The 18,272-nt window shown below is 53.1% G+C and overlaps 1 protein-coding gene across 1 annotated transcript in view; it reads right to left on the minus strand.

The window, feature by feature from the left end:
- Positions 1-18,272, minus strand: part of LOC137300081 (solute carrier family 15 member 2-like) — a 147,632-nt gene that overhangs the window by 81,808 nt on the left and 47,552 nt on the right. Inside the window, exons 3-8 of the mRNA XM_067969176.1 lie at positions 14,842-14,894; positions 13,609-13,690; positions 11,633-11,774; positions 9,874-9,960; positions 7,206-7,305; positions 1,123-1,213 (exon numbers count right to left, since the gene is read on the minus strand). Coding sequence (XP_067825277.1) covers positions 1,123-1,213; positions 7,206-7,305; positions 9,874-9,960; positions 11,633-11,774; positions 13,609-13,690; positions 14,842-14,894 — 555 coding nt within the window. The remainder of the gene's footprint in view (positions 1-1,122; positions 1,214-7,205; positions 7,306-9,873; positions 9,961-11,632; positions 11,775-13,608; positions 13,691-14,841; positions 14,895-18,272) is intronic.

The raw sequence follows: 18,272 nt of genomic DNA on the forward strand, positions 1-18,272 counted from the left end.
AATATCACTGGATGACACTGGAGACAGATCAGATATCACTGGATGACACTGGGGACAGACCGGATATCACTGGATGACACTGGGGACAGATCAGATATCACTGGATGACACTGGGGACAGATCAGATATCACTGTATGTCACTGGGGAAAGATCAGATATCACTGAACGACACTGGGGACAGATCAGATATCACTGAACGACACTGGGGAAGATCAGATATCACTAAACAGCACTGGGGAAAGAGCAGGTATTACTGAACGACACTGGGGAAAGAGCAGATATCACTGAACGACACTGGGGAAAGAGCAGATATCACTGAACGACACTGGGGAAAGAGCAGATATCACTGAACGACACTGGGGAAAAATCAGATATCACTGGACGACACTGGGGACAGCTCAGATATCACTGAATGATACTGGGGAAAGAGCAGATATCACTGAACGACACTGGGGAAAGATCAGATATCACTGAACGACACTGGGGACAGCTCAGATATCACTGTATGTCACTGGCAAACACGGGGTCAAAAGTCTGAACCCTCTCGGGTTGTTTTTCTTTGTCCTCAAACGTTTATATAGTTATGTGCTTTCCCTCTTTACCTCAGTAGCTCAGCCCGACTCAGATCCGGGTGGGATGTGGTTTGTATCACAGCAGGTTTCACTCAGCCTTTCCCCTCCCAGGTGGATACAACGAGTACACTATTGTAAAGTGCGAATGAGTGTGCAATGGTCACTCTTTCCCAGTGTCTTCTGGCGGTTTGGAATCAGAGACCAGGATGGGCACTTCACCCAATGTGTTTCTCGTGTGTAATGGAGACTGACCTCACCGGGAAATCACTGAACCTTCTCTGGAGTTCTTCCTGCTCCATGCACCATCGTGAGTCTGAAAGGACTCCAGGCATCTGCCAATGCCACCCCAGAACAGGATACAGGAAGTTGCATTGGACTGGCCTAGATCTGTTCTCCCTCTCTACCTGGCACCTGCCCCCAACAGCGTTGACTGCAGAACTCGCCATGTGCGACATTGTGAAGCAGCTTTACATCGGCTCAGCACAGACTGCCAACCTGCTCTACCACCACCTCACCAGCCCTAGCCGCTCACTCGTTGAGCTCCCTTACCTCTCAGAATCGGTATGACGATCCCTGCAAATAAAGCTGCCAAATTCATCGAAAAATAGAAAAATGAAAAGTACATCCGATACCGTTTCTCCTGCAAGTAATAAACAAACCCAGTTAGTGACAAAACACAATCGGCCAGTTTGCCTCATTCCTCACACCAACATTTCCCGGTTTGCACTTCTAACTTCTAGCTTTGTTTCTGTGGTGAATTTCCTCCAAACCACAGGTTAGATACAGAGTAAAGCTCCCTCTACACTGTCCCACCAAACACTCCCAGGGTAGGTACAGCACGGGTTAGATACAGAGTAAAGCCCCCTCTACACTGTCCCACCAAACACTCCCAGGGCAGGTACAGCACGGGTTAGATACAGAGTAAAGCCCCCTCTACACTGTCCCACCAAACACTCCCAGGGCAGGTACAGCACGGGTTAGATACAGAGTAAAGCCCCCTCTACACTGTCCCACCAAACACTCCCAGGGCAGGTACAGCATGGGTTAGATACAGAGTAAAGCTCCCTCTACACTGTCCCATCAAACACTCCCAGGGCAGGTACAGCACGGGTTAGATACAGAGTAAAGCTCCCTCCACACTGTCCCATCAAACACTCCCAGGGCAGGTACAGCATGGGTTAGATACAGAGTAAAGCTTTGTCTACATTGCTGCTCTATAGTATCATAGTGGTTATGGTACTGGACTAGCAAACCAGATGTCATGAGTTGGGCAATAAATCCAGCCTTGCCAGTATCACTTACATCCTGGAATCATAGAATCTTATAGCATGAAAGGAGGCCATTTGGCCCATCGTGCCTGAGCCGGCTCTTTGAAAGCTATCCAATTAATCCCACTCCCCTGCTCTTTCCCCATTGCCCTGCAAATTTCTCCCCTTCAAGTATTTATCCAGTATCCAATCCGAAGAACAAATTGTTTTTAAATCTCAACCAGTTTGATATTTATGTTCCCTTCACCAGTGAGGTTGATTTCCTCCCTCTGCAGCTTTGCCCACTCTGGTGACAGGATAATGACTTCATTCAGACAGCACAGACAGGAATTTATGTCAACCTGTTAACCTGCATGCTAAAAACCAAGCACTCAGGGGATGGACCCTACAGCTGCCCAGGTGATCCCTGCGAATCTGTCTACCAATTTACTGTCAATTAGTGCTAACCCAGCAGCACTGATGTGGCCAATGGGAGCACGTTTTCCACGGGTCGTCATGACCACCAGGTGACATGGACCCTGGCTCGAGGGGGCGTTCCTCATTTCAAATATACAAGAGCTCAAAGACATTGGGCACGGCTTTATCTCGGAGCCGGGAGTCCACGTGAGGAACCGGAAGTCAAGTGAGTGCGTCGCATTCTGCGATAGCAACTCAATTAAAGGCAAGTATCGCAATGAGGTACATTGCCCCTTTAACACTCCGCCCACCGGCATTAAGTGGGGACGGAACTTCCGGATTTCGGATGTGCGCGGTTAAAGCCGGAAGTCGGCACGATGGAGCCGGGTTGCGGTCCCACTTCAAAAAACTTTAATTTTCACCTCGCACCCGCCCCCAACCCACCCGTTCTTTGGGGTTAAAATTACCCCCAATACCTCTATTAAAGCAACCTTAAGCCATGCTAGATAAATATTGCTGGAAAAGTTAATGTATGGCTGGAGGATGATCGATGAACTTTTATTGTGAATTTTCTGGTTATATTGAATGTACTTGATAGCGCATTAATTAAGTTAAGAAAGGGGTGGGTTATGTTGTCCTGTTGGATGCTACAATGTAATCTGTCCGATGGGGATGAAGCAGGTTAGGATGCTCATTTTCTGGCTGTCTTACAGGAGACCCCATCCGTCATTCTCCTTTTCTTGGCTCTATCACTCCATATTTTTGTTTTATTCATTCTCGGGATGTGGGCAACATTGGCAAGTAATTTATTGCCCATCCTTGGTCACCCTTGAGAAGGTGGTGGTGGGCCTTCTACTTGAACCCCCACAGTCCGTGTGGTGACGGTTCTCCCACAGTGCTGTTAGGTCGGGAGTTCCAGGATTTTGACCCAGCGACGATGAAGGAACGGCCGATATATGTCCAAGTCGGGATGGTGTGTGACTAGGAGGGGAGTTTGGAGGTGATGGTGTTTCCCACGTTATTGCTGCTCGTCCTTCTAAGTGGTGGAGGTCGGTGGTTTGGGAGGGCCTGTCGAACAAGCCTTGGTGAGTTGCTGCAGTGCGTCTTGTAGATAATACACACTGCAGCCACGGTGTGCTGGTGGTGGAGGGAGTGGAAAATTAATCCAGTGTCAGGGGCACCGATGCAGTGATCTGCTCTGTCCTGGATGGTGTCGAGCTTCTTGACTGTTGTTGGGACTGCACCATCCCGACAAGTGGTGAATATTCCATCAGATTCCTGGCTTGAGCTTTCAGGGGTCAGGAGGTGAGCCAACTTAAAAATGTTGGGCCCACTCAGTACTTCAATAAAACGCAGCGCACAGGTGGGATATACATTCCCATATTGGGCTAGATTTTCCAGTCAGCAGTGGCCTCATACGATTGCTGAATTTCTCCCTGTGCTGTTTTAATGCAGGTGGTGGGTGTTTACAGCACAGGAGAACATTAACTCATTAGGGTAGGAATTATACAGCACCAGCCTTAGGGCACGAACTGGACGTAGGGAACATTCCTGGGAGGGGGGAGGTGTTCAGGATGGAGGGGGCAATTGGGGGGAGAGGCAACCGGGGGGAAGAGGCAATTGGAGGGGAGACGATCGGGAGGGGAAGGTTGAGAGCGGGGAGAAGATTGGGAGGGGGAGGCAATGGGAGGGGGAGACAATCGGGAGAGGGGAGGCAATGGGAGGGGGAGACAATCGGGAGAGGGGAGAAGATTGGGAGGGCAGAGGCAATGGGGGGAGAAGATCGGGAGAGGGGAGAAGATCAGGAGAGGGGAGAAAATCGGGAGGGGGAGGCAATTGCTGGGGATGCAATCGGGGGGGAAGAGGCCATTGGAGGGGAGATGATGGGGAAAGGGGAGAAGATCGGGAGGGGGAGGCGATGGGGGGGAAGACAATCGGGAGAGGGGAGAAGATCAGGAGCGGGAAGAAGATCGGAAGAGGGGACGCGATTGGGGGAAGTGATCGGGAGCGGGGAGATCAGGAGGGGGAGGCGATTGAGGGGGAGGTGATCGGGAAGGGGCAGGAGGCGATCGGGAGGAGGAGGAGGTGATCGGGAGGAGGGAGGTGATTGGGAGGGGAAGGCGTTCAGGAGAGGGGAGGGTCGGCAACTGTCTTCGGCACTGCTGTGGAATCAGGAGGATGCCTTAAAAAATGGGCCTCACAAATTTAGCAGCGGGACCAACGCCTGTGCAGATTGGGTGCAAGACGCCCCAATGCTAAATTGCTCTGCTCCGCACCCACATGCATACGCCCAAAAATGCATACTAATTTCCATCCCATTGTGTCTATACCAGCTCTGTGCTAGAGCAATCCAAAACTAATCCACTGCCCTAGTTTCACCTATAGCCCTGCGTCTTCCTCTATTTCATATACTCATCCTCTTTTCCCTTATAAGATACAATGATCTCTTCCTCAGCTACTCATTAATCCAATTCACCTGTTTCAACAGGTTATATCCAGAAAGTAATCTGGTCCAAGTGTGTGAGAAACCACCTCATTCAGGGTGATGATATTAATTGGACTTGAGAATCAGTACTGGTCTTTATAGAAACCCTCCCTCAGGAGGCTTTGCATTTAGTCATCGCGTCTATTATGCTGCAGTAATAAAATACAGAATTTACATGTGTAGAATCATAGAAATTTACGGCGAAGAAGGAGGCCATTTGGCCCATCATGTCTGTGCTGGCCGAGAAAGAGCTATCCAGCTTAATCCCACTTTCCAGATCTTGGCCCATAGCCTTGTAGGTTACGGCACTTCAAGTGTATAACCAAATACGATGAGAGTTTCTGCCTCTGCCACCCTTACAAGCAATGAGTTCCAAACCCCCACCACTCTCTGAGTGAAAAAATTTCTCCTCAGCTCCCCTCTAATCCTTCTACCAATTACTTTAAATCTATGCCCCTTGGTTATTGACCTCTCTATTAAGGGAAATAGGTCCTTCCTATCCACTGTATCCAGGCCCCTCAATTAAATCTCCCCTCAGCCTCCTCTGTTCCTAAGAAAACAACCCCAGCCTATCCAATCTTTCCTCATAGCTAAAATTCTCCAGTCCTGGCAACATCCTCGTAAATCTCCTCTGTACCCTCTCTAGTGCATCACATCTTTCCTGTAATGTGCTGACCAGAACTGTACGCAGTAATCAAGCTGTGGCCTAACCAGTTCTAGCATAACCTCCCTGCTCTATGCCTCGGCTAATAAAGAAAAGTATCCTGTATGCCTTCTTAACCACCTTATCTACCTGTCCTGCTCCCTTCAGGGATCTGTGGATATGCACTCCAAGGTCCCTCTGTTCCTTTACACCTCTCAGTATCCTCCCATTTATTGTGTATTCCCTTGCCTTGTTTGCTCTCCCCAAATGCATTACCTCACACTTCTCCGGATTGAATTCCATTTGCCACTTTTCTGCCCACCTGACCAGTCCAGTGATATCTTCCTGCAGTCTACAGCTTTCCTCCTCACTATCAACCACACGGCCAATTTTTGTACCATCTGCAAACTTCTTAATCATGCCCCATACATTTAAGTCTAAATCATTGATATATACACAAAAAGCATGGGACCGAGTACTGAGCCCTGCGGAACCCCACTGGAAACAGCCTTCCAATCACAAAAATGCTTGTCGACCATTACCCTTTGCTTCCTGCCACTGAGCCAATTTTGGATCCAACTAGCCACATTCCCTTGGATCCCATGGGCTTTTACTTTCCTGACTAGTCTTCCATGTGAGACCTAGTCAAAAGCCTTGCTAAAATCCATGTACACTACATCAAATACGCTACCCTCATCGACCCTCCTTGTTACTTCCTCAAAAAATTCATTCAAGTTACTCAGACACGGCCTTCCCTTAACAAATCCATGCTGACTGTCCTTGATTAATCCGTGCCTTTCTAAATGATGATTAATACTGTCCCTCAGAATTGTTTCCAATAATTTGGCCACCACCGAGGTTAGGCTGACTGGCCTCTAATTACTTGGTCTATCCCTTTCTCCCTTTTTAAACAACAGTACAATGTTAGCACCTTCCGTGTCCTTGGGATGTCCCAAAAGGCTTCACCTGTTCAGGTGATTGTTACGGATCCCGTGATACTATTTGAAGAAGAGCAGAGGGTTCTCCAGATATCTCGGCCAACATTCGCCCCTCAACCAAAGATTGATCTGATTATTGCTTGTGGGATCTTATGAACATACAGACGATGACGGACAGGAAAAGACCCTCTTGTTCATCCAGCCTGTCCCACACAACGGCGGCACTTTGTGCATCACAACATTTACACTCCCCACCCCATCTCACCCAAAAGCCGTGGGATCTCCTAGAAGAGGGGAAAAGCTAGATAAAAACCGAGGCTAATTAGGTGAATAATATCTGGAACATTCCTCTCCGACCCCTTTGGGTGATCAAATCTAGTCCAGGAGATGACGCTGGCCCTGATTTAGTATTATACAGTGCCTATCTTTAGTACGATGTGATCTCTACCCCAGAAACAGGTCCACCACTCACTTGAAGGGAATCAGTGAATCAGCGTTGCTGTGGACCAATTGGCTGCTGTGTCTGCCTACATAGCGACTACTTCTTACTTCAAAGGTGAAGCACATTGCGGTGTTTCTCGGAGATGTGATGAGCTGCGCTATAAACGTAGGCCTTTCCTTTTTTAACAATGCTGTGATCTTAACACATTATTGGAGGTTTCGTACGGTACAGGGTTTATTACATAGAATTACATAGAAGTTACGGCAAAGAAACAGGCCATTCAGCATCAACTGGTCAATGCCAGCGTTCATGGCCCACTCAAGCCTCCTCCCTCCCTACTTCATCTCACCCTATCAGCAGATCCTTTATTCCTTTCTCCCTCATGTGTTTATCTAGCTTCCCCTTAAATGCACCTATGCTATTCTGAGCTCTCGATAACACAAAGTCAACGTGTCCTCACCTCTTTCGCAACAATCTGATCAGCACCAAAGGGTGACATGCTGGATCGGATCCCACCGCATCCCACAGTAACGAGGAACAGTCCCATATAGGCACCCATCCTGGCACAAACAGAAAGAGAGTCCAGTCAGTGTCTACTCTGAGTGTAGGCTTAGGAGCCGGTAAACTTGATGGGTGGTGTGTGGGGTCAATTTTAACTCCTGGCGGGAACGGGTAGGGCGATAGAGAAATTCCCACCCCCACCCCCAGGGGAGAGTTCAGCCTGAGGCCCGGGACATTTTTAACTTCCAAACCTCATTTCTATAAAACAGCACTGTCCTCTGCCCGAAACCAGCGGGAGTGACGTCAGGGGCAGCGGGCAAAAGCAGGAATCGGATCGGGAGCCCTGAGATCACCGGGGGCACAAGGGAATGGTCCCCCTGGCATGAAGTTAGCGCTGGGGAGGGAGGAGGTTGGAATTAAGGTGCTGAGAGGGAGAGGCAAGGCCTGGACGGGGAGGCCCCAGGACTCCGTATAAAAGTTAAATTTAAACTGAGTGAGCATTGGCACCACTGTGTCAGCCAATGAGATGGAGGCGGGGCGGGACTTAAAGCAAACAGAGTCTATTTTACAGCAAACAGAGTCTATTTAAACCGAGTCTCCCGATTACAGCAGGATTATTTCTCCAGCAAACTGCAGTGGGTGGAGGATAGTTACATAATACAAATAATGTGTGAAAAATCAATCCCAGTCACTTACACAGTGGGGTCTCCAGGCATGATTGACGGGGGAAATTATCCAATCATCTCCATTCTGGCCGGGACTTGTGGTGTCACTATATGCAGCCTAATTTAAATACGCACCAAGGCCTCTCCGGGCCATTCTGCTGTCCCCCACCAGGGCGGGCTGTCGTCTTTGGCCCCATGAGCGCCTCCTGCCATTTTAAGTTAAAATGGGAGTGCGACGCCAATGACATCATCGGGCGCGACTTTCCCATGTAAAGTAAGCCCCCGCCTGCCTGGGACGTGTGGCCCTGCCGTGCCCGTTCTGAGGTTGCTTAAAATGGTGGGAGATGGAATCATGGACCAACCCCCCCCTCCACCCCAGTAATCTTAACCCCCCCCGCCTAACACTAACCCTAACCCTAACCCCCCAACCCGCCATCTTAACCCCCTGACCGTACTATTCCCGCCGGGACGGTAGGATTAAAATCAGCCCTCGTCAGTGCCACACAGGACTACATCATGGACTGTGGGATATGGACTTGTACCCATGATCTCCCAGATGGTCAGTTGCCAATCTTGGTTGTTGTGGAAAGCAATCGGTCGAGGGTCAGTTGCTTTTTCTAAAGAGGGGGCAGAATTTCAGAGTTGGGATCACCCAAGGCAAAGACCCTCTAGGTTTCTTGAAAGTTCCCCAAGAGTCCTTAACGGTTTCTGCAGCGACCATCTAGAAATCTCTATAGCCCCTCAAGAGACCTTCAAGAAATCTCTATAGCCCCTTCTAGAGACTCTTTGCAGATCCTCCAGACACTGTTCAGAGACTTTCTAGGGACACTGCAGAGACTCTCCATAGACTGTTGGAGAGTCCCACCAGGGACGCTCCAGAGACCCTGGCCCTGAAATTACGGGGGCCCGCACCACCGATGTATCCAGGGTCAGGGGTAGTCACCTCACGTAAATAACAATGGCGGGTGCCCAACCGGAGAGGGGGGAGTGGAGCAGGAAAAATGGAACTGGCCAGCCACTCTCTTGGCTGCCATTTCCACCAGATGTTTGCCAGCCCCGATTGGCCCTCTTTACAAGGGGGCCATGGTGATTACTGCTGCCAGGGTTTTTGGTCCCTCGTGTGGGTCAAGCTTCCGCTGCTGAAGCAAACAACAGGCCAGGTTCATCCCGCATTCAGGTTGCTCAGCGTTAGAGAGGCTGGGGCCAAGGAAATTGCCAATTACATCCCCATACCCTGGCCCCGCCCCTTCAGACACCGCGGGCCCCAACAGAGACTCGAAGCCTATGCCGGGGGCCGATGTATCCTGGTCCCAGCACAATTTCCTCCGCCCTCCACTACGCTCTGGACCAACTAATGTCAGGAGATCGCCCACGAGCCTTTGGAACCCCTAAGTTAGTTTCAAGGGGGGGTCGATTTATTTTGACTTTTAGACGACCATCGACGGAGCGCGCCCATCACTTTGAGGCTCCGGCCTCATTTAAATTCTCCAGGCGGACTGCAGGACGCTAAACAAGCCTCCCAACGCTGCTCGCAACTCCTGCTCCTCCAGGGACCACAAAAATAATTCGACATTTGCCTTTGGCCGGGCCTCTTTGGCTCTACCGCCCTCGGAACTAGTCGGAGTGAGCACGGTGCAGGCTCCAACCGGTTCCGACCTATTTACATCATAGGACGCCGAATTCCATCTTAAAAGGGGCCTTTCCCCTGAAACAGGTGGGCTCTTTGGACACCCAGAGGTGGGTCCCTTTTAAAATGGAGCCGGCCCCCTTTTGAGGCCGTTACTGCCCCGTTAATGCCAGGTGAGGGCGGTGAAAATCGACCCCAGCGAGGGCCGCAAAAAAATTGAACGTCGAAATGAAATGAAGGTTTCCTGCTGGTCAGTGTGTGGGAGCCCAGCCACATTACTGATCGGCCTCAGTGTCTCCCACCCAGGCACGCTGAAGAAAAGTCTCTGTACTCACCCATATCGCCCCATTTGTCCCGGAATAGCAGTCACTGACACAAAAATGTTACCAACCAGGTACAGTATGGAAAGCATGAGGATAGTCCTGTAATTCAAGATTGAGAAGACAGTGGTTGGAGTCGCTGTCATGCAATCAACTCAATAACAATGTCTGGGGTAAAAGGCCTGACGAAGGGTCTTTGATCTGAAACATGAACTCTGTTTCTTTCTCCACAGATGCTACCTCACTTGCTGAGTTTCTGCTTTTATTTCTGATTTCCAGCATCCACAGTATTTTGCTTTTGAACAGTGTCTGGGGATTGTCCATCGTTATTTACCTGACCGAGACTCCATTTATCCAACCCAGAGCCAGTTGGCACTGCGATACGAGTAGAACCGTAGAATCTTACGGCATTGGAGGAGATCATTCCAGTGCCTGTGCTGGCTCTATACAAGAGCTATCCAATCAGTCCCATTCCCCTGCTCTTTCCCCAAAGTCCTGCAATTTTTTCCTTTACAAGTATTTATCCAATTCCCTTTTGAAAGTTACTATTGAATCTGCTTCCATCACCCTTTCAGACTGTGCATTCCAGATCATCACAACTCACTGTGTAAAAAAAATTCTCCTCATCTCCCCCCTGATTCTTTTGCCAATTATCTTAAATCTGTGTCCTCTGGTTACCAACCCTTTGGCCACTGGAAACAGTTTCTCCCTATCTACTCTTCATGATTTCGAACATCTCTATTAAATCTCCCCTTAACCTTCTCTAGCCTAAGGAGAACAATCCCAGCTTCTCTAAAATAGTCCCAGTGTCTCAAGTCTCTCCTCATCCCCTGTATCATCCTGGTGAATCTACACTGTACACTCTCTATGGCTTTAATGCCCGTCCAATGAAGGGACACCCAAAACAACACACAAGTATCAGCTTTGAGGTGCATGGCTCCAGAGGCAGGGAGCTCCAGGTCATAGGTGCAATGCCAGCTCGCCAGCTGGGCGGTGAGGATTGCATGTATCTGTTGTCCACACCCCTAATACTTGCTGGAGTTAAATCGCCAGGGCCAGCCGGCAATGTCCCACCGGTGAAGTAGAGCACGAGATAACGGCTGGATGATTGGATCAAACACCTCTGTGGTGTCTCACCATATCCTGATTGGCCAACCAGCCGGTAACATGTGTTGGGTATTCCAACCCAGACAAGAGCCAGAGCTGCTGTAACGGCACCCGTCCCGAGGCATCGAGGCCTCAGGTTCCAGACTTTGTGCCCCCTGCCCCCCAAGTCATGTACAGTGCCACACTTCAAGTAAGAACATAGGAACACAGGGACAGGAGGAGGCCATTCAGCCCCACAAGCCTATTCCACCATTCAATTAGATCATGGCTGATCTGTATCTTAACTCCATCTACCAGCCTTGGTTCCATAACCCTAAATACCTTGTCAAACAAAAATCTATCAATCTCAGTTTTGAAATTTTCAATTGACCCCCAGCCTCAACAGCTTTTTGGGGGAGAGAGTTCCAGATTTCCACTCCCTGTGAAGAACTGTTTCCTGATTTCACCCCTGAACGGCCTGGCTCTAATTTTAACGTTATGTCCCCTTGATCTGGACTCCCCCACCAGAGGAAATAGTTTCTCTCTATCTACCCTATCAATTCCTTTAATCATCTTAAACACCTCAATCAGATCACCCCTTAATCTTCTATGAGCGACAGTGAAAGACCACTTTTGGTTTCGGGCGGATTGCTGTTGAGTTCACCTTCAAACATTGGTTGCCTCCTACCTGTATCGACCAAAGCAGAAGTCCGAGAGGAATGCTCCCAGGATGGTGAAGAATGTGGAAAGGAAGACGAAGACATGGTAGAGGGACGTGGCCTTGCTCTCGGACAGGAGGAGTGCATTAGTGAAGTAAAGCACCAGGATAGCTGGAACGAAACAGAGAGGTGGCAATGAGAACTCCCACCGGGCGCCCAGACACTGATTAGTGACCTGACTGAATAAATCACCTGAGCATCTTGTTGCGTTTAACCATTACCATAAGCTGTGGTTCAGTGGGTAGCACTCTCACCTCTCAGTCAGAAGGTTCAAGGCCCACACCAGAGACCCCCGACAGTGCAGCACTCCCTCAATTACTACACTGAAGTATCAGCCTAGATTTTGTCTCGGGAGTGGGACTTGAACCCACAACCTTCTGACTTAGAGACAAGAGCACTACCCACTGAGTCACAGCATGACAGTTTTATTGGGAGCCAAGGCCTGAGGCCTACTAGGCACCCAATGCACTCGGCACTTGTCTGTGCAGCTGATTAGTGAGTAACACACTGAGAGGCAGCGCACACCCTATCTGCTAAACTCACTATCACCCCCCGACTTCTATGCAAATTAGGAGACCTTCCCATAATGCAGCTGGAGTTCCTGAGCTTCAAATGGCTGCTTCAGGGAAGGCCTGCATTGAAAAATAAGAATTTTGCTCTAAGGCGGCAATCTCCTTGTTATGGGGCCACCCTTCCTTGTTGCCCTTTTTTTGGGGGTGGCGGGGGTCTCCACTGGGCCAATCCTGAATCAGGAGCCAGGATCCCACCACCTTAAACAACAACAGAAAAATGGCAGCACGGTATGGGCGGCGGCAGCCCTTTTCTGGCTGCTGGCCCTGACCCCCGACTCCTGCGGTGCTCCCAGTGCATCACGTACTGCGCACCAGGATACTCAGTACACGACCCTCTGACCCCAGGATACTCAGTACACGACCCTCTGACCCCGGGATATTCAGTACATGACCCTCTGACCCCAGGATACTCAGTACACGACCCTCTGACCCCGGGATATTCAGTACATGACCCTCTGACCCCAGGATACTCAGTACACGACCCTCTGACCCCAGGATACTCAGTACATGACCCTCTGACCCCGGGATATTCAGTACATGACCCTCTGACCCCAGGATACTCAGTACACGACCCTCTGACCCCGGGATATTCAGTACATGACCCTCTGACCCCAGGATACTCAGTACACGACCCTCTGACCCCGGGATATTCAGTACATGACCCTCTGACCCCAGGATACTCAGTACATGACCCTCTGACCCCGGGATATTCAGTACATGACCCTCTGACCCCAGGATACTCAGTACACGACCCTCTGACCCCAGGATACTCAGTACATGACCCTCTGACCCCAGGATACTCAGTACACGACCCTCTGACCCCAGGATACTCAGTACATGACCCTCTGACCCCAGGATACTCAGTACATGACCCTCTGACCCCAGGATATTCAGTACACGACCCTCTGACCCCGGGATATTCAGTGAATGACCCTCTGACCCCAGGATATTCAGTGAATGACCCTCTGACCCCAGGATATTCAGTGCATGACCCTCTGACCCCAGGATATTCAGTGCATGACCCTCTGACCCCGGGATATTCAGTGAATGACCCTCTGACCCCAGGATATTCAGTGAATGACCCTCTGACCCCCCCCAACATATTCAGTGCATGGCCCTCTGACCCCAGAATATTCAGTACATGACCCTCTGACCCCAGGATATTCAGTGAATGACCCTCTGACCCCAGAATATTCAGTACATGACTCTCTGACCCCAGGATATTCAGTGAATGACCCTCTGACCCCCCCCCAGCACATTCAGTGAATGACCCTCTGACCCCAGAATATTCAGTTCATAACCTTCTGACCCCAGGATATACAGTGAATGGCCCTCTGACCCCGGGATATTTGAGGAAATTATCTCTTTCTTACCTCGTATTCCAAAGTAAGAAAGTTTCTCAAAGAACTCAGTGATCACAATGAAGATAGCAGCAGTGGACAGTTGGCAGAGTTTCTGAAATGAAATTAAATTCAACAATTTAATTTGGACACTCGCCGGGGAGGGTTTCAGAGAAAGACTCTTCCCAATCCACGGCCTTTAGCTTCCATCTTTGTTTCCCGATTGTCTCCCCCCCCCCTCTCCTGAAGGCGCTCACTCCTCACTGGAGTAGAGAATGGCTGTTAACAGGAGCCTTCTGGTACCACACCTGAATCATCACATGTGAGTCTAGACAATGAGTGTTGACAAGCTATTCAACTGTGGGAGATATCACCGCCCAGCCTGAGCTCCAGTTAGAGTGTGACATTTGGCCTCAGCCTCCTAGGGAGGGGAACGTGATCCAGGCTCCCTGCTCCTGGTCAGTATCCAGTGAGCCCGGCTCTGTGTGTGAATGTTGCATGAGGACTGGATTGGGCTCGGCTGTGATGGCTTCCATGGTCAAATAGTCTGTTGAGACTCACTGTCTGGACTCACACATGAAGGAAGTCCACGTGTTTGAAAGCGTCTGGTGATCATGGAACTGATCGACCGTGAGAGTCAGGTCCCTCTGGAAAGAGGGGAGTTTTGGAAAAGTAAACAATTACAGACTGTTAGAGTGGACTCTGTTTACAATGAAATCTTCCAGTTACTGAAGCTCAAACTCACAACAATCCCATTTACAATAATGCAGTCAGCCTCATGCACAGAGTCTAGTTATACCAGATAGCATGGGCAGCGTTAAACCCAGCTCACCAGCAGCCTCCCCACCCACAGCAAGAAACCCACCTCACCAGCAGCCCATCCCCACCCACAGCACAAATCCCAGCTCACTAGCAGCCTCCCCACCCACAGCAAGAAACCCACCTCACCAGCAGCCCATCCCCACCCACAGCACAAATCCCAGCTCACCAGCAGCCTCCCCACCCACAGCAAGAAACCCACCTCACCAGCAGCCCATCCCCACCCACAGCACAAATCCCAGCTCACCAGTAGCCCATCCCCACCCACAGCACAAATCCCAGCTCATCAGCAGCCCCTCCCCACCCACAGCAAGAAACCCACCTCACCAGTAGCCCATCCCCACCCACAGCACAAATCCCAGCTCACCAGCAGCCCATCCCCACCCACAGCACAAACCCCGACTCACCAGCAGCACAACCCCACCCAGGGCACAAACCCCGACTCACCAGCAGTCTGCCCCAGGCTCGTCCACTCACTTTGGCCGACTCCGGTTTTGAGGCTGAAACAAGAAGAGACACAAAGGTGCTGCTGGGTTTGACTGGCAGCGAGCTATTCCAGTGTGGGCTGCCTTACTAAACGGCTACAGCCCCACCAGTGAGTGGTCAATGGCATCACAAGAAGGTATTATCAGGCAAAAGATGATCAGGATGATCCCAGGCTTGGGAATCTAGGGGGAGTTTGTCCATTATGGCGCTCCCAAAATGTCCCCAGTAAATTACAGGGAAGGGTTAGGAATTTTCATTTGTTTTCTTTGCGACAATCAAACTCAAATTGACCAGATTAGGAAGAGAATTGATTAAATTGATCCAGGCAATCGTTCCCTGTGGTGAAGGGATGAAATCCCAAGGGACACCGGTTAAAAATGAGAAAAGCAGGAAGGGGAGTCAATCACCCAAAGGGTAATCGAGCTGTGGAATAAGTTACAAGTGAAAAACATTAGATAGAAGGCAAAGAATTGCATTTATATAGTGCCTTTCACAACCTCAGGTTATCCTAAAGCGCTTTTCAGCCAATGAAGTAATTTTGAAGTGTAGTCACTGTTGTAATGTAGGAAACACAGCAGCCAATTTGCGCACAGCAAGATCCCACAAACAGCAAGTAAATAAATGATCAGATCATCTGGTCTTTTTAGGTGTTGATTGAGGGACTGATATAAATGGGTTGAGTATGTTTGTAGAGGGGCAAAGGATATAGGCAGAAGGTGGGATCGAGACCAATCGAAAAGGAATGGATGTGTTGGGCCAATGGGATTTCCCTTTTCTTATATTCTTTATAAATGGATTATTCTAACAGGACAGAGTGTGTTGTGTTTGATTGGAGCAGAGGAAGCTCGGAGTCACTAGATGAGAAAAGACTGAGGTCTTTTTAGTTTGCCTTCCACCATCCTGGTAATCACATGATCCAACCATGATGGAGATGTTTTTTTTTTATTCGTTCATGGGATGTGGGCGTCGCTGATGGGGGAGGGTGCGGGTGAGGTCACGGGTGAGGGTGCGGGGAGGGTGGGGGTGAAGGTGCGGGGAGGGTGCGGGGAGGGTGCGGGGAGGGTGCTGGTGAGGGTGCGGGGAGGGTGCGGGTGAGGGTGCGGGTGAGGGTGCGGGGAGGGTGCGGGTGAGGGTACCGGGAGGGTGCGGGTGAGGGTGCGGGGAGGGTGCTGGTGAGGGTGCGGGTGAGGGTGCCGGGAGGGTGCGGGTGAGGGTGCCGGGAGGGTGCGGGTGAGGGTGCGGGTGAGGGTGCGGGGATGGTGCTGGTGAGGGTGCGGGGAGGGTGCTGGTGAGGGTGCGGGTGAGGGTGCGGGTGAGGGTGCGGGTGAGGGTGCGGGTGAGGGTGCGGGTGAGGGTGCGGGTGAGGGTGCGGGGAGGGTGCGGGGAGGGTGCGGGTGAGGGTGCGGGGTGGGTGCGGGGAGGGTGCGGAGAGGGTGCGGGGGAGGGTGCGGGTGAGGGTGCGGGGAGGGTGCGGGGAGGGTGCTGGTGAGGGTGCGGGTGAGGGTGCGGGGTGGGTGCGGGGAGGGTGCGGAGAGGGTGCGGAGAGGGTGCGGGTGAGGGTGCGGGGAGGGTGCGGGGAGGGTGCGGGTGAGGGTGCGGGGTGGGTGCGGGGAGGGTGCGGAGAGGGTGCGGAGAGGGTGCGGGTGAGGGTGCGGGGAGGGTGCGGGGAGGGTGCGGGTGAGGGTGCGGGGAGGGTGCGGGGAGGGTGCGGGGAGGGTGAGGGTGCGGGTGAGGGTGCGGGTGAGGGTGCGGGGAGGGTGCTGGTGAGGGTGCGGGGAGGGTGAGGGTGCGGGGAGGGTGCGGGGAGGGTGCTGGTGAGGGTGCGGGGAGGGTGAGGGTGCGGGGAGGGTGCGGGGAGGGTGCTGGTGAGGGTGCGGGTGAGGGAGCGGGGAGGGTGCGGGGAGGGTGCGGGGAGGGTGCTTGTGAGGGTGCGGGGAGGTTGCGGGTGAGGGTGCGGGGAGGGTGTTGGTGAGGGTGCGGGGAGGGTGTTGGTGAGGGTGCGGGGAGGGTGCGGGGAGGGTGCGGGGAGGTTGCGGGTGTGGGTGCGGGGAGGGTGTTGGTGAGGGTGCGGGGAGGGTGCGGGGAGGGTGTTGGTGAGGGTGCGGGGAGGGTGCGGGGAGGGTGTTGGTGAGGGTGCGGGGAGGGTGCGGGGAGGTTGCGGGTGTGGGTGCGGGTGAGGGTGCGGGGAGGGTGTTGGTGAGGATGCGGGGAGGGTGCGGGTGAGGGTGCGGGGAGGGTGTTGGTGAGGGTGCGGGGAGGGTGTTGGTGAGGGTGCGGGGAGGGTGCGGGTGAGGGTGCGGGGAGGGTGCGGGTGAGGGAGCGGGGAGGGTGTTGGTGAGGGTGCGGGGAGGGTGCGGGTGAGGGTGCGGGGAGGGTGCGGGTGAGGGAGCGGGTGAGGGTGCGGGGAGGGTGTTGGTGAGGGTGCGGGGAGGGTGTTGGTGAGGATGCGGGGAGGGTGCGGGTGAGGGTGCGGGGAGGGTGCGGGGAGGGTGCGGGTGAGGGTGCGGGGAGGGTGTTGGTGAGGGTGCGGGTGAGGGTGCGGGGAGGGTGCGGGGAGGGTGCGGGTGAGGGAGCGGGGAGGGTGTTGGTGAGGGTGCGGGTGAGGGTGCGGGGAGGGTGCGGGGAGGGTGCGGGTGAGGGTGTTGGTGAGGGTGCGGGGAGGGTGTTGGTGAGGATGCGGGGAGGGTGTTGGTGAGGATGCGGGGAGGGTGCGGGGAGGGTGTTGGTGAGGGTGTGGGGAGGGTGCGGGGAGGGTGTTGGTGAGGGTGCGGGGAGGGTGTTGGTGAGGGTGTGGGGAGGGTGCGGGTGAGGGTGCGGGGAGGGTGCGGGTGAGGGTGCGGGGAGGGTGCGGGGAGGGTGCGGGGAGGGTGCGGGGAGGGTGCGGGTGAGGGTGCGGGGAGGGTGCGGGGAGGGTGCGGGGAGGGTGCTGGTGAGGGTGCGGGGAGGGTGTTGGTGAGGGTGTGGGGAGGGTGCGGGTGAGGGTGCGGGGAGGGTGCGGGTGAGGGTGCGGGGAGGGTGCGGGGAGGGTGCGGGGAGGGTGCTGGGGAGGGTGCGGGGAGGTTGTGGGGAGGGTGCTGGTGAGGGTGCGGAGAGGGAGCGGGTGAGGGTGCGGGGAGGGTGCGGGTGAGGGTGCGGGGAGGGTGCGGGGAGGGTGCGGAGAGGGAGCGGGTGAGGGTGCGGGGAGGGTGCGGGTGAGGGTGCGGGTGAGGGTGTTGGTGAGGATGCGGGGAGGGTGTTGGTGAGGATGCGGGGAGGGTGCGGGGAGGGTGCGGGTGAGGGTGCGGGGAGGGTGTTGGTGAGGGTGCGGGGAGGGTGTTGGTGAGGGTGCGGGGAGGGTGCGGGTGAGGGTGCTGGTGAGGGTGTGGGGAGGGTGCGGGTGAGGGTGCGGGTGA

The sequence above is a fragment of the Heptranchias perlo genome, chromosome 30 (assembly GCF_035084215.1).
Source record: "Heptranchias perlo isolate sHepPer1 chromosome 30, sHepPer1.hap1, whole genome shotgun sequence".
NCBI lineage: Eukaryota > Metazoa > Chordata > Chondrichthyes > Hexanchiformes > Hexanchidae > Heptranchias > Heptranchias perlo.